General features: G+C 42.4%; 1 protein-coding gene across 1 annotated transcript in view; it reads right to left on the bottom strand.

Moving 5' to 3' along the window:
* Positions 1-1,319: 1,319 nt before the first annotated feature.
* CWF19L2 (CWF19 like cell cycle control factor 2) overlaps positions 1,320-23,566 on the bottom strand; it is a 75,939-nt gene continuing 53,692 nt past the window's right edge. Inside the window, exons 13-18 of the mRNA XM_083609057.1 lie at positions 20,068-20,280; positions 13,799-13,915; positions 8,014-8,169; positions 6,016-6,096; positions 3,778-3,879; positions 1,320-3,128 (exon numbers count right to left, since the gene is read on the bottom strand). Coding sequence (XP_083465183.1) covers positions 2,988-3,128; positions 3,778-3,879; positions 6,016-6,096; positions 8,014-8,169; positions 13,799-13,915; positions 20,068-20,280 — 810 coding nt within the window. The 3' untranslated portion in view covers positions 1,320-2,987. The remainder of the gene's footprint in view (positions 3,129-3,777; positions 3,880-6,015; positions 6,097-8,013; positions 8,170-13,798; positions 13,916-20,067; positions 20,281-23,566) is intronic.

Genomic DNA, 23,566 nt, shown 5'->3' with positions numbered 1-23,566 from the left:
ATAACATGTAAAAAACACAAAACAAATCATCTTACAATACTAAAAGGAAAAAAAAGTCATTACTTCTAGAATCCAAGTTAACTTTCATTGTAGTCAGACTTCCTTGATTCCCCCTTAACTGAATTTAATTGTAACACCTTTGTAACAGTTCTCCAAAATCCTCTTTCTAATACAACTCCAAAAACTCCAACATCTTCATCTGCCATTCTTCTACCATTGGTATTTCTTGGGACTTCCAATTTTTTGCTAATAGCAGTCTTGCCGCTGTTAAGTGGCATACAAAAATAATCTAACATATTTTGGGGGCAATTCCAAAACCACAGAGCCTAGGACTTGCCGATCAGAAGGTCAGCGGTTCGAATCCCCGTGACGGGGTGAGCTCCCGTTGCTTGGTCCCTGCTCCTGCCAACCTAGCAGTTCGAAAGCACTTCAAAGTGCAAGTAGATAAATAGGTTCTGCTCCAATGGGAAGGTAAACGGCATTTCCGTGTGCTGCTCTGGTTCGCCAGAAGCAGCCAAGTCATGCTGGCCACATGACCGGAAGCTGTACGGCGGCTCCCTCGGCCAATAAAGCGAGATGAGCGCCACAACCCCAGAGTCGGTCACAACTGGACCTAATGGTCAGGGGTCCCTTTACCTTTACCTAATCCTATTATTCCAAGTAAAAAGGCTTCTGGTTTCTTAACAAATGTATTTTTCAACATTTTTTTTGACTCATTATAAATCTTTTCCCATAAGTCCTTAACCTTAGGACACGTCCACCACATATGATAAAAAGTGCCTTCTTTTTCTTTCTCCTTATCTATTATGGCAAACCCACCCCAGTATATTCCACTGTTGAGCACCTTGCACTATCAGGAAGTTTCTCCAAAGGCTGAAATCTCCTTTCTTGTCCTTTGAACCTCACTTTCCCCTGGCAGACCGAGAAGGAATGTCCAGTAATTAATCTGTTAGACCTGCAGGCATTGGTTATCTCTGCTTAAGACAGGAGAGGTTCAGATTCCTGAATAGGTATGTTGTCTGCTGGGTCTCCTGCTGCTGTAGCTTCCAAAGTAATGGGGACTTCCATACAATGCAGGGGTAGTCCACATGGTGCCCTCCAGGTGGACTAGAATTCCCATCAGCCTCAGCCACCATGGTCAGGGATGATGGATGTTGTAGCTCACAACATCTCAAAGGCATCATGTTGGCTAACGGCAAGTCATCAATTTAGAATACAGTACTTGGCTCCATGCACTATTTTCCATGAAAAAAGAAATCATCACATGGATGTGTCATTGTCAAAGAGCGAGCCAGAAGTAAATCACACCATTCAAAGTCTGAGTTAACTCTTTATTAGCAAAATCACCACCTTCACAGACTTGATGCAGTGTCAGGCCTAATGAGCACAGCAGCTCATCCCTGGTAGGTCTGGCCCCTTGAATCAGTTGCCAATACTGAAAGTCCCCACCTCCCCACAGCCGTCTAAGTTCCCCCCTCTCCAGGGCTTTTTCCAAGCAGAGGAGACTTTGCCTGTGTGCAGCCAACCTCTCCCTTGGTGGTTTCCCAGCTGGTTCCTCCCACCATTCCTCTGCGTCCAACCAGTCCATGGCACGAATTTAGAGACTGGGCACTTTCAAAGTAGCTGATCCAGTTTTCTGAGATCCCAAGAATCATGAAGTAGTAACTTGTGTGTAGTGCACATGTGAGCTATAGCTATAGTCTACCGTGGTTTGCAGCAGAATAACCAAGGTATTCTAAGCACAAGTGTAATTCAGTTTTTGGCAGTGTTGTGACTTCCCCAAGTAGTTTCCCCAACTCAGCTTACATTCCTGTAAACTTTACAAGTACTTTCCTTTAACCACCCAAATCTGAACAAGCCATTCTACTGCACAGGGAAGGGAATGTGTTACAGCCAAAACCATAAACAAAACAGGTTCAGATTCTTGTTTTGACATGACCTGCAAATGCATTTCCATCATGAGAACAGAGCTAATATACTGTGTGCCCATGTAACAAAAGTACCCTACACCGTTTACCTTTCCGCCACAGCGGTACCTATTTATCTACTTGCACTGGTGTGCTTTCAAACTGTTAGGTTGGCAGAAGCTGGGACAGAGCAGCGGGACCTCATCCCATCGTGCAGATTCGAACTGCCCACCTTCCGATCAGCAAGCCCAAGAGGCTCAGTGGTTTAGACCACAGCGCAACCCACATCCTCTATTCAATTTCCACTATCTGAATACTATCAAACACAGATTTCTGGACCATCTATGTACCTTTCCTGGGATTCCTCCATGCCACTGTGCCATTTGAAATATTAATCCAGTTGCGAGGCAAAAATTCCCTCCCTGCAGAAATGACCTAAGTCATGCTTTACCCTTTCCAGTTTACTTTGTTCCAAACCTTTATTTTGTTGCTTCACTGAAAAACTGTTAGTTGCTGGACTTCAACAGGAGAGTGAATCATCTTGTCTCAAGATTCCTGCCAAGCTCAATTCTCTCTCTACCTAGTCACTCTCTCTTTGGGAGAATACTGGCATTTCCATTTTCACAAGGCTGTTGAGAAAGGTATTTGCCTAAGTAGTCTTTAATGCTGTTTAGCCAGTTTTAGAGATATTTTCTCTCTTTGACGTTTAAATGTCAATAAATCAATTTTCTTTTTAAGTGCACAGTGTGCATCTGACAGCACCTCCCAGAGGCCATGATTTAAACAAGGTATTGTGAAAAGGGCTTTAAGAAAAAGAGCACACAGCAGAAAATATGAGGCATTAAATATAAATAAATGGCATTGTGTTGAAATCAATTTGCCTTGTAAATAACTCAAATTAAATGTATGAACTGCGTTCTTGTAAAATATATCCCCCCCCAAAAAAAGTGTTCACTAGGAATGTAGAAAACATCCTGTCATCCTTAACACATGCTTTTCTATAAAATGGATTGATTTTATGGATCTTGATGGTCTGGATGGTCTTGAAGGTCTATTGGCAGGTACTGCAACGTCAAAGCTTCACTCTTTGCTTTTGGTGAAATCGTACGGTTTCCACCTCTGAGCAAAATGCAACACCTTCTTCCTCTGGTCCTCAAAGTTTTCTCGCAGTCCCTTTCTCCACAGCCTGGGCTCCAAATCCAGCATGCCACCAATTATTTCCTTTTAAAGCAAGACAGACAGAGAAGAATATTACTGCTCTTAATTAACCTTGGAAATTCCTACCTGTTCAAAACAAGGACTGCAAAGTACAATTGGATTGATGGGGGGGGGGTCATTCCAGCTCTGCATTTTAACAAGTGACTCACCCACATGTGCTCTATGCAAACTACTTCCTTTAAGGACTATGGGGGTGGAGTGGGAACAGGAGATTTAAACTGACAGCCACATCCCCAGCAAATCTACCCACAGCATTAGAGATTCTGTTTGTGGGGGGAAAGAAGATTAAGTTATTCCCTAAATCCATTATTGAGTCTCTCTCTCTCTCTCTCTCTCTCTCTCTCTCTCTCTCTCTCTCTCCACTCACAATATTGATCCTGCTAAAAAAATTAGTCCTTTACCTCCAGGCAAACATTTATTACAACTCTCGCTTTGAGTGGTAAGATCTCAACATCATATAGAATGGCTAATTACACAACTCAAACCCTGAGATGACAAACGTTCTTCATGTCCCTGGGATGTTCTAAAGCACACAGTAATAAAACTGCCATGTATATTCAACTTTGCTAATGTACGCAGTGAGCTTCTCAGGATGGAGCGTGCAGGAGGGTCTCCCACATCAGCCTCTTTGAACAGGTGACATAATAAATACCTTTCCAAAATAAAGGGGGAACTTGCGTTGATCTTCAACGACGTGAGCAAAGCCCCCTTGTAGGCCAAAGTCTACGGAGAAATAGGGCAAACCTTTCGGAACCTAAAAAGACAGAGAGGCCATTCATTATTTCATGCAAAGGAAAGACAGTTCATGGGGCTGTCTTTTGAAGCTTAAAAAACTGACAACCAGCTCATTTAGACATATCTTGGAGGCTGATGAAGCAAAAATCAACACATACACACACAATTCTTAAACCCTGAACTGCAAGGAACAGAACTATGAAGGGCAGAAACATGTCAATAAGATGTCGGGGTCAGGAACTCATGGTTAAGTTCCCTCCCCACTAACTACAAACCTTGGCTACAGCTCGCGTTTGGAAAACACACCAAGGCACACTTTGGCTTAGGTCAGAGCCACAGAGCGTTGGTTTAAGAAGGAGTAAGAAGGAGCAAAACGGCTGCATGATCTTCCCCCAGGAGACAGCAAGTTTGTCTTGCTGTCCCAATAAGCCATAGTTTGGCTTCCCACGACGTGCAAACTGGACACAAACACAATGTCCCTTTACTACTAATAATAATACAGTCAGACCTCTTCTTACGTCCACCTCCGCTTGCGTCCATTTCGCCCAATATCCGCAGCAAACCCGGAAGTAACTGGTGGGTTTGCCACCGTTCGCGCACGCATAGGAGTGGCGATCGCCGTTTGCACATGCGCAGAAGCGAGCAATCACCAACCGCGCCTGCGCACAACGGCGCCTCTCCCAGCGACCTATTTCCACCTCCGGACGGACCTCCGGAATGGATTATGGTCGCAGGTAGAGGTTCCACTGTAATTTATTATTTATACCCTGCCCATCTGGCTGGGTTTCCCCAGCCACTCTGGGCAGCTTCCAACAAAATATTAAAGATAAAATAAAACATCAAACATTAAAAACTTCCCTGAACAGGAATAATAATAATTTACTAACAATTCCTCATGCTTTTTTATGGATTTTAAATATGCCGTCGTAGCGCACACAATTTTCTTCTGCTGAGAAAAGGTCCAATTGAAAAAAGGATAAATGTAAACAAAAGAGTAGCAGTAAATAAAACTCTATACACTAGAATTCCCTCTGGGGAAGCATCAACCCTTCCACATACTCTGAAATGTGAATACAGTCCACACTGTCACTGAAAAGAACACGTGGAGACTAATTTTGGGAGGCAATGAACCATCAGATGCCCTGAATAAGGACCAGGAAATAGGCAGTAATCCGGGAGCAAGAGCAAGATAAACAGTACAATTCCCATCATCCCTGACCACTGGTCCTGTTAGCTAAGGATGATGGGAACTGTAGTCCCAAACATCTGGAGGGCCGGAGTTTGCCTATGCCTGAACTACAACTTCCAGCAGCCTTTCTGCACGACAAACTGTATTCAGCAGCCGCCCTTGTGAAAAGAAGTCTATAGATTTCAGAGCTTTGCCTATTGCCCCAACCCTTGAGAAGGATATAAACCATCTTGTTGGTTGGAAAGGAGGCTGCATTGACGCCAAGCAAAGACAACCATTTCCGTAAGCCATCGTTACATAAGGGCAGGCTATGCAGTGTGATCCTATACACGCTTATTCCAAAGTAATTCCTGCTGAGTCAGCAGGGCTTATACCCTAGCAAGTGTTAGTTACAGATAGGTAGCCGTGTTGGTCTGCCATAGTCAAAACAAAAAAAAATTTTTTCCTTCCAGTAGCACCTTAAAGACCAACTAAGTTAGTTCTTGGTATGAGCTTTCGTGTGCATGCACACTTCTTCAGATACACTGTGTATCTGAAGAAGTGTGCATGCACACGAAAGCTCATACCAAGAACTAACTTAGTTGGTCTTTAAGGTACCTAGCAAGTGTGTTTAGGATTGCAGCCCTAGACATTCTGATACTTGAGTCGAAACATTAATATGAAACCCTGAGCCATGATAGCTAGTGCCTTGAAAAATCAGGAGTAATATTTAAAAGGTTTGCGTTACTGGTGTCAACTTATCCATTTTAACTTTCAGAACTCCAGCAGAAGATCTTTGTATTAACACCACCGCAACGGTATTTGACTTGTGAACTAAAACCTCATGTCTTACATAAACTGTACTTTAATTGTCTTTTCTCCTTTTATTGTTCTGGGTCTTTTAAAACTCGGCGCATTTTTTTTTTTAAATGAGAACAAAAAACAACAACTGCCCACGTGTTATAAGGGACAAGCTTCAATACATACCGACTTGCGAACATCTTTTGAAGATAGATCAATCAGCTTTTTATTCATGGACCATTCTTCATCAGACTCCATTATGGCTTTCTGAAAAAATATTGTAACAACATATGAAACACTTTCAGAATGACACCATATGCCATAAAGTAGAACTTGATTTGTAATAAATAAATAAAAAGCAGTTAGAATACTGCATAATTTCAAGAACGAATATTAATTTTATAATGCCAGAAACTAACTTCGTGACATTTCTCCAATTTGTAGAATTCAATTTACATGCATTAATGCATAATGAAGACTGATTTTATACTAATTTTATTCAGTGCCTTTCACTTTTTATAGCTTCACAACTGCGGTCTAACTTGGGCCTGGTACAATTACCTTGAAATGAGAATTTTCAGTTTGCCAAACTAAAAAGGCCACAGGAATTAATTAAGTTATATTGGCTCTTTTTTGTACATAAGAAAAACCAAAGGTAAAGGTCATGCTTTTGTTGCCAATGTTAATTAAAATCTAGCATATATATATATTTTAAGTTGCTACTGCCACAAAACGCTATCTAAATAGTTCCAAGTCTAAACCATGTTCAGAAACACTCAGCAGAGCTTGTATGTTAAGAGTGCTGCCCTATACTCCTCTAGATGCAGTGGAATAATGAAAGCTGCCTTGTATTGAGTCAGCTTATTGCTATATCCAGCTCAAAACGGTCTACACTGACTGGTATCAACTCTCCAGGATTCCGGGCAGGATCAGCTCCCAGGAGATGCCAAGATTGAACATGGGATCTTCTGGATGCAAAACTCCTGCTCTACCACTTGGACATGGCCCTTCCCTCTTCCCTCTTCTCTGCCTGCCTTGTTCTGCTGCAAGCGGAAGAGCAAAGGAGATCACATGTTGACTGCTCACTTTAATTGTTGAGGGGAAAACCTATTACACTGAGGCCCAGCCCCGTTATATCCATATAGTGCTGTGAGCAGAAGCTGCATCCAAAACGGCCCTGTTGAAAACAATCTTGTCAGGTTAACAGCATAGCTCCTCAGCCATTTGAAAAAAAACAAAACAAAATCACACACACACACACACACACACACAAAAGTAACTACACATCCAGCACATACAGATCACTTACATTGGCAACTTCTATCCTTGCCTTTGGAGCAGCGGCGAATTAGACACGTTTAGTGCCTGTGTTTATTAAGCACTTAAAATGGCAGACGGTGTCAGAGACAGCATGTACACAGATGGTTATTATTATTTATTGAATTTATAAACTACCCTTCACCCGAAGTTCACAAACGATGTAAGGGCAGAATGTGCTCAGCCCCCGTTACTTAAAGCAAACTGCCCAAACCATATGAAAATACCTTTGTCTTTTTGACCAGAACTTCTTTCCCTGCATCTTCAACTTTGGGCAGGAGATGCTTTATCGCATCCATATAAATACCCTCAAAAGTATGCCTGGTTTTGCACCTGTCAGTTACTGAATTCAGGCAGATTCATGAATGAATTAGCTCCTGGCTCCCACGGAGGAACTGCCACTGAGACAAAGCAAGGAGCAAAGCGTGCTTTGTGTTCATTCGGCTCCCTCAGCTCCGTTATTTTTAGTGTGGGGTGTTCGGTAGGGAGTTTGTGCAGTTGGAAAATCTGGTTTTTAAAAAACCCTGGCCTGTTCATGCTGCCAACTCAGAGGCCATAGTGGGCTATCCAATCTGCACAGCAGGATTAATATGACACAACAATACCTGTTTCCTTCAGAAGCCTATTTTCTGTACTTCCAGTTTTGCTCAAACAAATAGTTTGGGAAACCTGAAGAAGTGAAATAAATTTCACTTGAAGAAGAAGAGTTAAGATAATCTCATGTATTTTAGGGAATCTATTTACTTTTTTGAGCTTCACACAGCCAACTTTAGTTCAGTTCAAAAAACAAAACTGCCAATTTACTTCAGTTTAAAAAAACAAAAGTGGTATGATCAAAACTGAGGAAACTGGAAAGTTTGTAGATACCTTGAAGTAGATGGGAGCCATATCACCCACTTCCTTTGGGAGGGGGATGCATTCATATACCATGTGGTATCGCTTCTTTAAATTTAAGTTTGTCTCAAGGAAGACACAATCCAGCTCTTGAGCTTCAAACATCTTCACCAAAGCTTTCCTGAATATCTGTAAAAAAAGAGAGGGAGTGGAGCAAGAAGAGTCAAAATACGCATAGTTTTCAATCACAGAAGAGTTAGGCAACAGCTGCGGTTAAGTATCTGGCATTACTGAGAAGTCAAACTTTCATAGGTTAATGTCACATTGCATTCAAAATAAAATGAGCTCAACACTGGAACATGATGAGTAATTTTAAATATTTATACTACATGCATAATGGCAACTGTAGGTGTTGTTTTCTGTCAAATGAAAGGCGCACTGAAGTTCAAAAAATTGGAGGGCATCATAAATGGAGGCAGAAACCATAGGAGACCTCAGAGTTTCATTTCCTCAAAAGTTAATACCTTGACTTACATAGACTCCAAATGCCACCATCCTTCCACTCTTACTTCCAATTACACAATTTATCAAAAAGTGACATTTTCATCAGGCATGATTGACCTTTAAGCCAGATACTAATATTTCCTTAAAGAAAAGCAATCTTGGGTCTCTCATCTCCATTGTGCAGAAGTTTACCCAACCTGTTACTGTAACAGACATGACCTGTGTGTATACTCACTCATTTTCCTCTATAGGATAGAATGTCACAACTGATCATGGAGTAGATCAGTTTCTATCTTGAGTGGTGCCTAGAAGGTGGCATGTTTTAAAACAAACAGATAAGGTAGAAATCACAGTCTAGATTTCCAATAAATGAGAGATGATTTTGGTACCCAAACCTGAAATGGTGTGATGGCATCCGGCAAGAGGAGGCAGGTGCCAAGAACTTGTTTCAAATTGAGCTCATATGAAATTATAACAAGTTGGAAACCACAAGCCTGACGTAACTTAAGCTGACTGAGCATTTGAAATGTGCCAGGGCCATAAATCACAGAATTCACATTTCATTTTACAACCTCATTATCTTCATGGGCCACACTGGAAATAAACTCCCTTGTGCTACATTTCCAAACAAAACTGCATATTTGCTTTTGATGTTTTGTCGTTCTAAACATTCGTGGAAAACATGTGAAAGCAATGGCATTCGTTTATCACAAGACCAAATGATGCACACCAATGCACACATCCATAAATCAAAAGAAATATGCTCTTCTTTCCTGGAGAAATCAAAGTTGTTGCCTAATTCACACATTTGACAATTGAAGATGGTTGCACAGCCCTCTCCCTAAAAACTATAATGAACACATTATGGTGCTTTATACTAAGTGACTCTGACTGGTAAGAGTCCTCCAGGGTCTCGAAGAAAAATCTTTCATATCACCTGCTTCAGTGGGGATGGGCAACCGAATGAGTTATCCAGCACATTCATGCAGTACCAGAAACCACCATGGCACATGGGAGAATGGGGTCCTCAATGGCACAGAAATACTAGCTTGTGGTCATCTTCTGGCATGCTAGGAATCCTGTGCTTCTGGCCCTTGGTACTCCGGTAGAATAGCATATACATTTATTGTCAGGGTCAAGCTTTTGCGTCATTTAAAAAATGAGACTTTCGAGATACTAGGTCTTTAAGAGCCACAGGGTCAAGTTATGGAAACATTTCCCAAACTAGAATGGTATTTCCCAACTCTCTTGCCAAATAGCACTTGGTTCTGTCGTGCAGTGGTGCATGTTTAAAACAATAGCTGGGGTGGGGGCAAAGTTTATAGCACTTGTGAGGTCAAAGGAAGTTCTCTGCAAAATTTATTTAGAGAATATCTGAAGGAAGGGCACATGAAGTTTCCATCTCTGACTTTGCTTTACAGTTTACATTTCTCCCCGAAAAAGCACATCTGCCTCAAGATTGCTATGAAGCAGCCAAGCAAAGGCTGTGAAGGCAGGCTAACGGCTGTCAAGCAAAAATATTGGCACCAGGATGTCCGAGAAGCCATGACATTTAAATGCAAATTAAATTGAAACAACCCCCTGGCCAGCATTTTCAAGAATCACACATCAGTAAGCAGAAGTGTTCATTATCCTGTTCTAGTTGCGGAAACTAAGAATTAATTCAACAGCTGACACATTACTGCCTGTCACTTCCACTAGCACCCATTCTACCAATGATATTTTGGAGATTTTCAAAGCAAATTAAATGGGGGAAATGCTCTTTTGCCACCGCCACTGCAGCTACTAAGGTAATTTAAAAAGCTTCAAGAAGGCAGTAAATCAGTGGTAGGGCACTTGCTTTGAGTGCACAAGGCTCTAGATTCAATTCCTGGCATCTGAAGCTCTGGAGAGCTACTGCCAGTCAGCGCTGAACTAAATAGACCAACAGTCTTACAAAAAAAATAAGGCAACTTACTAGGTGGTTGTCTCTAACTGGTAAGCTTTTGATAAATGACCTAAATTTGCTTTTCAAATTCTAGTTGGTCTAAACAACATTTCCCCTTCCCTGTGCAATACATAATTAACTTGCTACATATATTCTTTTAAATAGAAGTGCCATATCTTGACAAAATCTTATAGCCAGAAGATGCTGAGAGACCCCTGTGCATTTTCACAACTAGGTAAGAGGTCCTCAAGCAGGATTGGTGCTGCAATCTTCCATTTCCCTGCCCTCCTTCCATTTCCCTTGAGATCAGCACGCTTGTGCCAAGCATGGCCTATGACGATACACTTGATCCTAAGCAAAACGGCCTCTCATTTTAAGCATTCAGCTGAGCTTACGTCAAGATATTAACGTGAGTTTTTATATCCCATAGTACAGGCATGTCCAAAGTCCATTTTGGGGGCCTAATCCGTTTCAAGCCTTGGCGTTTCAAGGGAATCATTTCATTGAATACATGCACAGAGCAAGAAAAACTCATGTAAGAAAGAGTTAATGGTGGGGAAACTGAGTTGTTACTTTTCAATTTATAGGACAACAGAAAACAAAATATACAGACTTAAGAACGTAAGAACAGCCCTGCTGGACCAGACCAAAGGCCCATCTACTAGACCAGTATTATGTTCATGCAGTCACCAACTAGATGCCCATGGAAAGCCGGCAAGGAGGACATGAGCCATCACTCTCCTGCTTATGACCACCAGCATTCGGCGTTCATATTGCCTCTAATACTGGATGCAGTGGCTATCAACCATTGGTAGACTTCTTCCCCATCAATTTATCTAACAACCTTTTAAAGCCATTTAAGATGTATGAGAGCTACATGTGCTAGCCTGGGGAATTATAGGGCCCATGGCCTCAGGGTCTGCATCTGTCTGCCCCTAAACTCTGTTTGCTTTTTATAAAATCAATACCTAAGCAAAGAAGAGCTATGTTACTGATCAGCATTTGGATGGCAGATTTGCCAGTGTTCCTTTTAAAAGTAGGTGTTGCCCCTGTAATCACCTTCATGTGTTATTTTACCTAAAGTTTTTTTTATCAGGTGGGTCAAATAATATATAAATCATCCTCTTATGAGACTGTTTCCAGGTTTGACTTTAGAGAGCCTCTTTAGCATTTTTGGCAGAACAAACATCTCCACAGATGGTGAAAATTTGAAAACCTATCTTTAAGACTTCTTATGGTTGTCAGTTCTTAGCATATCGTTTTATTTTATTTTGACTGGTTTTTATTGAGGGTGCGATTCTGCATTTTGTATTTTTGGCTGGCTGGCTGGCTGTAAGAAATATACTAATTGTTCTATATAAGGTAAAAAAAAAATTCCCACGTACACTTCTGATGTAACCAAACTAATTTAAATCTATTAGACAACATAATGGCTCCCTATAGTTCCTTAGAATGGGCATGGTAGATAACGTTCATGCAATTCAGAAACAAAACAAAACTTACTATGCTTGTTTTAAGAGGTCCCTGCCAGTCTAGGCTTGCTATCGACACTGTTAACTTGGTGTTTACAGAGTATTACTGGAATATTGAGGGTGACTGAAACTTAGTGCATGATTTTGGGGTTTGCTTGTTTTTCATGCTTATTCCTATACTTTCTTAGCCTGAACTGGAATAATTAAGCAATGCACTACCAGTCTTAAGGACAGAAAGCAGAAACAGATGTGATATGACAAATGCCTCGACATGTTGCAAGGGAAAGGGAGCATGAAAGAGATTTTGTTAACAGAAAACAACTTTAAAAGAGCTCTGAATCTTCTCAGTGATTATAAAAGCTCTATTAAGACTTTTATTTATTTAGTGGGTCCATAATTAGCCAAGCTACTCTGGAGACATGCTCTTTGTGGAATAAAGGTATCTTCTAAGCATTTTTGCAGAATTTCCCAGGCATATTTAATTACACTTTCCCATTATATTGATATTCCAAGAGTTTATATTTAGCTCTTTGTTGAATTTCATCTGCCTCCTACATGAGACCAAATCCTAGAAACTTGAATGACCTCTTGCTCACTCAATTAATCCTCCCAAATAAACATTATCCTCAAATGTAAACTGTCCATGTGCTTTCAGTTTAATAACATTAATGTCTGGTTTGAGAATAAATTGTTACCAAGGAGCTCAGCTCACTGTTGTTTCAAGTATGCTTGACTCCAGAAATCTCCATGTAGTATATTAAGGAGACTCTTGATGCACCAAGGGCAAAGTTGTAGTCTGAATTTACTAACCTCAACTTTAGACTGATCAGTGAGAGAGACTCACACCAGGTATGCGAACCAGCATGAGAACTCTGGAAAATGCAAACCTCTTTCTTTTTTGCTTGGTGTCTAACCAAACCATCACAGACACATCCCAACTTGACCCACTTAGAGATGGTTCTATGTCCAAAGTACACAAGCTTGTTCAATATAAACTGGCCCCATATTCTTTTATGCCAATTTGTAGATTTACTAGCCATTTAATGTGGTCAGTGCTTGGCAAAGATGTGCACGTACTACACTCATTCAAACAAACAGTACAGTGGTACCTCAGGTTACATATGCTTCAGGTTACATACGCTTCAGGTTACAGACTCCGCTAACCCAGAAATAGTGCTTCAGGTTAAGAACTTTGCTTCAGGATAAGAACAGAAATCAGGCTCCGGCGGCACGGCGGCAGCAGGAGGCCCCATTAGCTAAAGTGGTGCTTCAGGTTAAGAACAGTTTCAGGTTAAGAACGGACCTCCGGAACAAATTAAGTACCACTGTATTGAAGTTTCTCTACTTTCAAATCAGGTTATTTGGGTCGGATAAACTGGCATGTTAAATGTCGCTAACCTTTATACACCCACTTTGTGTTATTTTTATACTTCACAACATTTATTCAGAGTGCTGATTTGTAGACTGAAGAAAAAGTTAAGTTTTGGCTATGAGCTTCCCATAACTCTCTTAATGATTTCAGGTTTTTTTTAAAAAAAAACAACACCCATCTATTCAAAGTCTTCAAATAAAGCACTCAGAAGCCCCTTGTGTATTATTCCAACAGATGATGGAGAAGGCAACTCATCTCTGAATAAATCTACCATATCACGGCTGCAAAGAGCATGCTGCATATAACGGTCCCCTCCCCACCCACCCCCCAAGCGGCAGCCTGCCCTTCTCACAGCAAAATGGACAATCCCACCAAAAAGAAAACACTAATTCCCACCAATTACAATGAAGGAGCAAACAGATGCTTAAATGTTTCCCATTGAAATTAAGAGGACTACAAGTGCCAAGTTTGGCTGGTTTATATCAACAGTGTTTAGTTATGAATCCACACAACAAGTCACATCAAGCCTAAGACTTTGCTCACCTGGATTTCTTCCCAGATGTCTTCATCTAGAAGAGTGGCTGCAATGTGGTGCTGCATAGGAACTATCAAGCAATGGCCTTCAGTAAGAGATTGGTAGTTTGGCAATGACAGGTAGACCTAGAGAGAGCGGGGTGGAATACAAGGTGGTTTAAGCTTCTATTTGTTTATTTTATGTTCCACCCGTCCTCCTGAAGGAGCCCAGAGAGGCAAATGTGTGTAAGATACAACAAGCGAAACACCTGAAAATAATTTCAGTACAGATGCAGACTGGGAAAGATTTTTACTTTAAACCCCATTTTCCCCACGAAGCCTCTGGCACAAATCCCCTAGTCCCACACCCTGCACTACCTAAGCCAGATCTGGGTTACAAGTTAGATTTTGTGCTCTTAAAAAACAGTAGCCATTTCTTCTTTATTGCAGAATCAGTGTGCAACCTGATACCTGTAATACCTAGTAGAGACTTATTCCTGCAATTTCCACTTTGGAACAACCTTACCCCATGGTTACAAATTCATCCTGATTTTTGTACTCTCCCTCCCTTGCCTCCCCAGCCCCACCCTTGTTTAACAATTTCCATGGTTAAGAACTCCAGAGAACTGAAGGGCATGCCACTTTTTGGTGACGTTTTGGTTGGGCCTCATAAATGTATTGCCCATGGTAGATTCTGGAATATTCTCTTATGGATCCAACAATGCTATTTATAAACCTCAGTATACGTAACTGAAATAATCACATTAATTACTTTCTTTTATGCTCCCTGCTGCTCTGGTCTCTTTACTGATTTACAGATCGCAAGCCCTCCAGAGCAAGCCTTTTATTCTCTGTAAGTTTGTTACTGAAAAATCATCATAATCAACGCAAGCCTCTCGAAATAATCATTCTCTAGCAGCATTTCATACAAGAGATTCAAGGCAACTCAATTTGTTAAGACAGCTCACTTCAATGCTTAAGCCTTTATCCTCACTGACAGTATTTGGTCTTAGTCTATTCTGTTGTACAAAAAAAAATATCTTTTGTTATGGCAATTATATGCTAACACATACTGTAGAAACACTTTTATTCTATGATGCAGGGAATTTTAAAAAAAGTAAATGCTATGTCAGATATTATCAAAGAGATGCCACCTAAGACGTTATACCACATACAGAAAATCGCAAACATAATTTCATGCAACCCTGAGTCAGTGTATGCTTCTCCTATGAGTGGTTATACTTGTATTTTTCCTCATTTGGACAAAGCAATAAACCACATCTTAGGAAGGAGTGCAATGAGCCTTGCCTCTGCATGATCCTCCCTTCCCTTGTCCTCTGGCATAGCAGGGAAGATGTCAGAAATATGCACTTTTGTTTTAGACAAACTGCAGCCAAGTATTATATCTGAACCAGGACAAACTGTGTTTAGTCTTAACTATAGTTGATTTGGGGGGAAAGTCACTAAGTAAAAGCGAAACGAAAGAAGTGCCATGGTCAGATCACTTCCTGGTGCAACTGGACTTCTCTGCGACCCATCCCGTCTGCAGGGAGGTGGGACCAATTCGGATGGTCCGCCCCCGCCACTTAATGGATCCAAATGGTTTCCAGAGAGTGGTAGGGGATGTTTTATCCCATGTTGATGGCCTTTCAGCTGATTCCCTGGTGGCCCGCTGGAATGTGGAGCTAACCAGGGCTATTGACTGTTTGGCTCCGAAGCGCCCTCTCCGATTGCATGGAGCCCGGACAGCCCCGTGGTTTTCCACGGATCTGAGGGCAATGAAACAATCGTTGAGACGGCTAGAGCGCCGGTGGCGGATAACTCATTCCGAATCTGACCGGACACAGGTTAGAGCTCAACGTCGAGCCTACCAAGTGGCGATAGCGACGGCGAAGAAGAATTTCTTCGCCGCCTCTATTGCATCTGCAGAAAACAGCAGCAGGAGACTTTTTCAGGTGGTTCACAATTTAGCGGAACCACCTGCAACATCGGGGCCCAGTACGGGCCACATGTTCTCCTGCAATGATTTTGCAAAGTTTTTTGCAGATAAAATCGCTCAGATTCGGGAAGAAGTAGACTCCACCGTGGGAGCAGGGCCGGGGCGGGAGAGTGCTAGAGTTCTGTCTAGTCAAGTTGAGTGGGATCAATTCCAATCTGTTACCTCCGAGGATGTGGACAGGCTGCTTGGACGAGTGAAACCAACCACCTGTCTCTTGGATCCTTGCCCATCCTGGCTTATAAAAGCTAGCCGGGAAGGACTGGGCGATGGGCTTCGTGGGGTGGTGAATGCTTCCCTCCGTGAGGGAGCCTTCCCAGACCCGCTGAAAGAGGCGGTTATTAAACCGCTTCTTAAAAAACCATCTTTAGATGCGACCACGATGGCCAACTATCGCCCAGTCTCAAATCTTCCATTCTTGGGCAAGGTGATTGAGCGAGCGGTTGCCGAACAACTCCAGGCACGCCTGGAAGAAGCGGACCATTTGGATCCCTTCCAGTCGGGATTCAGGCCTCATCATGGGACTGAAACTGCCTTGGTCGCACTGGTTGATGATCTCCGGCGGGCTAGGGACAAAGGTGAGAGCTGTTTCCTAGTTCTGCTGGATCTCTCAGCGGCGTTTGATACCATCGACCATAACATCCTTCTGGACCGTCTTCAGGGGCTGGGAGCTGGAGGCACTGTCATACAGTGGTTCCGCTCCTTCCTCCTGGGCCGTGTTCAGAAAGTGGTGGTGGGGGATGAGTGTTCAGACCCCTGGGCTCTCACTTGTGGGGTGCCTCAGGGTTCTGTCCTCTCCCCCATGCTTTTCAACATTTACATGCAGCCGCTGGGAGAGATCATCAGGAGGTTTGGGCTGGGTGTTCATCAGTATGCGGATGATACCCAGCTCTACCTCTCTTTTAAATCAGAACCAGTGAGGGCGGTGAAGGTCCTGTGTGAGTGTCTGGAAGCGGTTGGAGGATGGATGGCGGCTAACAGATTGAGGTTGAATCCTGACAAGACAGAAGTACTGTTTTGGGGGGACAGGAGGCGGGCAGGTGTGGAGGATTCCCTGGTCCTGAATGGGGTAACTGTGCCCCTGAAGGACCAGGTGCGCAGCCTGGGAGTCATTTTGGACTCACAGCTGTCCATGGAGGCACAGGTCAAATCTGTATCCAGGGCAGCTGTTTACCAGCTCCATCTGGTACGTAGGCTGAGACCCTATCTGCCTGCGGACTGTCTCGCCAGAGTGGTGCATGCTCTGGTTATCTCCCGCTTGGACTACTGCAATGCACTCTACGTGGGGCTACCTTTGAAGGTGACTCGGAAACTACAACTAATCCAGAATGCAGCAGCTAGACTGGTGACTGGGGGCGGCCGCCGAGACCATATAACACCGGTCTTGAAAGACCTACATTGGCTCCCAGTACGTTTCCGAGCACAATTCAAAGTGTTGGTGCTGACCTTTAAAGCCCTAAACGGCCTCGGTCCAGTATACCTGAAGGAGCGTCTCCACCCCCATCATTCTACCCGGACGCTGAGGTCCAGCGCCGAGGGCCTTCTGGCGGTTCCCTCATTGCGAGAAGCAAAGCTACAGGGAACCAGGCAGAGGGCCTTCTCGGTAGTGGCACCCGCCCTGTGGAACGCCCTTCCAGCAGATGTCAAAGCGATAAACAACTATGTGACATTCAGAAGACATCTTAAGGCAGCCCTGTTCAGGGAAGTTTTTAATCTGTGATATTTTATTGTATTTTTGGTTTTTATGGAAGCCGCCCAGAGTGGCTGGGGAGGCCCAGCCAGATGGGCGGGGTATAAATAATAAATTATTATTATTATTATTGTTATTATTATTATTATTATTATTATTCAAAGCAAAGTTTATGAAGCAGGATTGGTTCAACTAACCCATAGTTCATCAGGCATAGGCAAACTCCAGCCCTCCAGATGTTTGGGACTACAATTCCCATCATCCTTAGTTAACAGGACCAGTGGTCAGGGATGATGGGAATTGTAGTCCCAAACATCTGGAGGGCCGGAGTTTGGCTATGCCTGGTTAAGATTAACCCAGTTTATAACTGTGGTTAATTGAAATATTTAAGGTTCTTATCTCCTCCACACAACTGTATTAGAGAAGTAGAGAATTGGGGGGGGGGGAGAGCATGAGACCATTATGTAACTATATACTCTGAACCAGGGCAAAGTATATAGTTACTGTAGGTAGTTCCAAGCACATAAAATTAATAAGCATAGGGAAATTTCCTATGCTGTTTTCTGAGCATGACATGCACCCATCAGAGGTTGTGGCAATGCAATGTGGCCCTTGGAGCCAAAAAGGTTAATCATCCTCATCTTAAGACACTGGGAGAATGCCCAGATCTCTTTGCTGAACAGAGATATGCCTGTGAAGACGAATCGCTTTCTGACATACACTGCACAGAGCAATGCAGAACACTAATCGTATTTTACAAATTTCAGTTCCTCCGTTGAGTCTACCAACTCCAAAATCTTGCCCTTCTAGACCATGCACTGCATACGAAAGTTCCTTGCCTGTCTGCTTGCCTGTCTCTGCATATTTGTTTCCATGAAAAGACCTATGGAACAATCCAAACTCCCTTTGTGGGGCAGGGGGGAACAGGGTTGGATTGGGCAGCCCTGATGACCTCCATCTGCAGAATGAGTCCAGTATCACTCCACAGGCAGAGGTCTCCCTTCCACCCACCGAATGTGCAGGTTCCCTACTGACAGAAGCCACCAGAAAGCCCCCAAACAGGAGCAGGTGGGGCTGAGTCAGCCCAGTTCAGTCCCAGTCACTATACTGGCCCCAGGCTGGTGCAGAAATCTGCCTGCCCCCTTCCACCCAGCCAACTTGCTCAGCAAGGTTGCAGATGCGATGGTGGCCCTACCACCCCAGGAAGCCTTGCAGAGCAGTGGCCAGGAATGCACCCTTAGTCAGCCACATATATCCCAACACTGGGTACAGATTAGTTCCCCTTTGCTCTTTAAAACCCAGAGTCAGAAACCAGGCACAAGAACAACAACTAGTACACCTAACAAATAAAGAGGTTTCTGTCCAAGATGCGTCTCCTCTCATATGTTCCCTCCTAGGTTTTGAGATCCTCAAGGCTCTAAAACCTCTGCATTTAGAAGTAAGGCTGAAGGCTGTTTCTGCTGAAATAAACTCGGTCTAAAGAGATCATATGGCCATCTGCTTAAGGAGGCATTTGGCTGACTTAAAAAAAACAGTTTTACAACATTAGGAAACATGGACATCAAATTATGTAACCTATTTAAAAACTGAAGTGATGGGGAGAGGAAGATGAGTAAGGGAATATTGTGGGATACATGGTGAAGGATAATGGGTATATGTGAATATCTGAGAGGAAGCTAAAGAGCCCAAATCAGCAGAATATACTGTTCCGTTTCTTGTGTTTTAAGTTTTAGCCCAGTCATTACTGAGGTCAGAGCTAAGCATTCATCCTGTGGTTTGTTTCTGGTTATTTTTATCTACATTTTGTTGAATTGTGCATGTATTTTAGCTTAATGTTTGGTCATCCAGAGAGTCTAGATGGGTCAAAGTCAGAATACTTTTTGGGGGCAATAAACTTGAGGAAATATGATTCTTGTTGAACTATGACAATGTTGAAGTAAACACATACTTCTAGCACGTTTTTTGAGGTGGGTGGGGCAAAGTCTAAAACAGGAACAGAGTGTCCTCCTAACATTTTTGGGCTACAACCCCCATCAGCCTCAGTCAACACAGCCAATTGTCATGATGATGGGAGCTGTAGTTCAATGTCATCTGGACTGCAGCAAGTTGGTCTCAAGTAAAAACTTCCATATGCTCTTTGCAACTAACCCAAAATTTATTTTAAAAGGCAGTGACTGCTGTCTGTAGTGCTGCTGAAATCCGGATGACTTTGCTTTGCCTTTGTGGACCTTATTATGTTTTCTGGCTTCTAATTTCAACTTCCCCTCTATGACCCTTTTTCTCTTACCATGATTTGGCCTCCAAATTATTTACCCACCTTATGCAACCTAAATATTCAGCTCTTGCATTATCATTGCAGCAAGGTCACCTGCAAATCTGAAGTACTGAAGAAGATTAACTTGATCATTCAAGACAAGAGTCGTATCATTTTAGTCGCACCCTTGAGGAAGTGGCTCTTTCCTCCTAATTGGAAGGGCCGGGAACATTCAAAGACAATAACTCATGTCACAAGAAGCAATCTCACTTTTAATCTCATAAAACCATGGAATGGAAAACAGCCCTCTTTTATTTCTTCCCATTTGCATCGCAGAACAGGCTGTGCTGCTTCCTTACCTTGTTACCAATTGCAATAATCAGGTGTTTTGGAAGTTCGGGGCTACCAAAGCAGTAAGGGCACTTCTCCATGCGTGCAGCAAGATGCTGATGCTCACGGATTGCTTGTTTCCTTTGCCTTCCCTCTTCCTCGCCGCTTCGCTCGCCCGTTGCCGCTTTGGAAACAAACATATCATCCAGAGTGTAGTACTCTCTATCCGTTTTGTCTGAAAACTGAAGCAAAAGGAAGATTTAGTCAATGTGGACAAAGACGGACTTTGATCAGGGATTCCTCCTTGGCTATGAAGTTTCCTTGATGACCTTGAGCAAATCACCAACTCTCAGCCCAATCTCTCAGGCTTGTTGTGGGTGATCACAGGTAACACTGCCTTGTTGGGTGGAAGGGCAGGGTACACATATGAAAAAAGTTGACAAGAACAAAAAATGCATAAAGAAGAGGCACATTACAGCCTTATCTTGGTTTTCAAACGCCTTGGGAGTCAAACGCTTTGGCTCCTGAATGATCAAAAACCAGAAGTGAGTGTTCCGGTTTGCGAACGTTCTTTGGAACACGAACGACCGATGCGACTTCCACAGCTTCCGATTGGCTGCAGGAACTTCCTGCAGCCAATCAGAAGCCGCACCTTGGTTCCCAAAAGTTTTGGAAGTCAAACAGACTTCCAGAACAGACTCTGTTCAACTTCCAAGGTACCACTGTATTCTTATTATGTTATCATGCTGTTTGATTATTTAGGCAACATCCGTATGGCATATGATATATACGTGACAAGGTCCATACGCAACTGGAGTACTTCAATTCTGCATTAAATTGGCTGGAGTGGGGGTTGCAAGAGAATGTTCTGAACAGCAAATGAGGAGGGATTGGGTAGTTGGTTCTAACAGTGTGACATTGAATTCCCCCCATAATTTTTGACATACTGACTACAGAAGTGTGGTCATAAAGTTTCCCACAATCCAGTATCACTTCCTCATTCCAATTCATTATAACAAGTGATTAATAATATATATGCTCTGCTATTCTCAATTTTGAAATAAAATTCAAAAATAAAGGGTATTGTTACCGTCCCCAGTTCTGCACTCTCTTGCAGTACGCCACTATAGGAGAGCTCATCTAATCTTGCTTAAAATCAAAAGACAAGCGAGAAAGTGAACAAAAGCAAAGTGATCCTGCCCCAGCAATTTTTAGCAACTTCTTATGAAACTGGAAAAACTGAGCCATAACACTGTGAGGCCCCATTGAAACGTGATGGTGAAGATGACCACAGGCAAGGAATTACATAAGCTTCCCATGGAAGTGTAACCATACATGCCAGTCAGATTTTCCTGGCATCCAAACTACCCTGGTCTGACATAAATGATTAATTGAAGCCATTTTTATTAAACAAGATGGCAGACGCATAGAGCACTTAAGTGTATTAGTACGTACCCTACAACCACAGGCCAAAGGGGGTCTTTTAAGAAAGGCATGTTATTTGAACGATGTGATCCCCATCTACAATGCTGAAGCAGCAGGCCTGCTATCTCTCAGCTATCTTTTGATTATCAGAATTCTGCCCCTTTTGGGTTTCCTTGCTTGCTGGATTCAATGCTCTCTGGGACATCCAGAACGACACCAGCTCTGGCACGTCCTTCTCTGTTTTTCCTACAGAGTTTATATCCAGAGATAACTACAGTATGTCCCATTGGTTCTCTCTGTTCCACCAAGTATCCATCATCTCTATTCTATCAATGCCAGCCTCTAATACCAAGCAGTCCAGTTCACTCACCTGGGCTCAGAGGCAGTAGCATATAAACACTTGAAGACCACCCTCTCTCTTCAAGTGTGGTGCTTTGGCCTCTCTGAATTGCTATGCTGAGCTCCTGCACTCACAAGCCTAGTTCTATGCCACCCGCATTTAAAACTCATCTCCAGGGGTGAGATTCATTCCAAATGGCGCCTCCTCAGCTCTTGCCAGTTTTACCCCCTCCCTTCAGTTTAACAGCTGCTCTGCCACCTTTTCTATTTTCAGCGCCAACAGTCGGTTTCCATCCAGGTTCAAGTGGAGTCCTTCCCTTTAATACAGGCTTGGCTTCCCCCAAAATGTGCACTGCTGGCTAGGATGCTGAGGCACGAAGTTGACTACGTTTCTCCCTTTTTTCAGTTTCCACAGTTATGGGGGTGGCTTTTAGGAAAATGGCAGCAGGGCCACACACAAAAACAGACATAAAAACGTATACTTTGCCTAAGAATGCCATCTCAAAGTATAGTGCAGAAAAGCAAAAAAAAAAATTAAATTTAAAAAAATCCCACCTTCTGTTATATAAAGTCCTGTTAACACATGCTTGCGTATTTGGGCTCTATTTATTACTACGGTTGTGCAACTAGTTTTCCATTCACCGTCTTTCGTAAGCTGATACGCTTCTCCCTTGCCTTCACCCACTGAACATTCGTTTCTCCCATAATAACACTAACGCAATCGCAATTCAAGATACACCTTCTACATGAATGCAAGAAGCGTTACTGCTGCTCTGAAAATCTGCCAGAAAGGGAAAAGGTGTATAGATTGTATAAATTGGATCCGTGCGATTTTCAATTGCCATGGTAACACTGACATCACCCATTTTAAATGGAAGCATTTAGATTTCAGGAATGTTATACTCCAAATACATGACAGGAAGCTGGAAAAAAACCAGAATCCTGCTGGTGTTAGGAAAAACAATAGGTTTCAGCCGAAAGGATTGTGAATTAAATATATACACACACACACACACACACACACACACACTGTAAATGTATTTAGGGCTCAGCTCTAACGCAATAAAACGAAGGGAGCTTTTATCCAGGTGTTAATTATTATTTTTTTTAAATACATATTTATTAAGATTTTACAAAACAAAGAATTTCATCATTTCAAAATGCATCATTTCCATACATAAAGCTCAAGAAAAACAAAAATATATGACAGAAAAAAAGAAAAAAAGAAAAATAGAAAAACAGAAAAAGGAAAAACACTCTTTCTTAAATTTATAAAGTTCCATACCCCTCTGTCTTGACCTCCTCACATCCCCCTTTTTTGTGTTCCACTTAACTCCAAACAAATTCAGCAAATTCAAAACCTTGTTTCAGCCGTACTTAATGTTATATTCTAATTATTATGTCCCCATTTTCCATTTTTTTTTTAATCCGTACCTCATCTTATAAAATATGACATAATATTGTTCTGTTCAAAACCCCTTATCCTTTTTTTCTTAGATTCTTCTTTTCACACACCTTTGACCAAAGTCACACAAACCCTGTTACTTTTACTTCCCACATCTTATTGACACTCAAAGATTTTACAATATTTTTGTAGATAGTCCTTAAACTTTTTCCAGTCCTGTTCCATCGATTCTTCTCCCTGGTCACGGATTCTGCCAGTCATTTCAGCCATCTCCATGTAGTCTATCACTTGCGTCTGCCATTCCTCCACGGTGGGTAGATCCTGTGTCTTCCAATATTTAGCTAAAAGTATTCTTGCTG

The sequence above is a fragment of the Podarcis filfolensis genome (assembly GCF_964270895.1).
Source record: "Podarcis filfolensis genome assembly, chromosome: 4".
In the NCBI taxonomy this organism is placed as follows: domain Eukaryota; kingdom Metazoa; phylum Chordata; class Lepidosauria; order Squamata; family Lacertidae; genus Podarcis; species Podarcis filfolensis.
The sequence above is the reverse complement of the archived record's forward strand: the minus strand, read 5'-3'. Positions and strand labels throughout refer to the sequence as shown.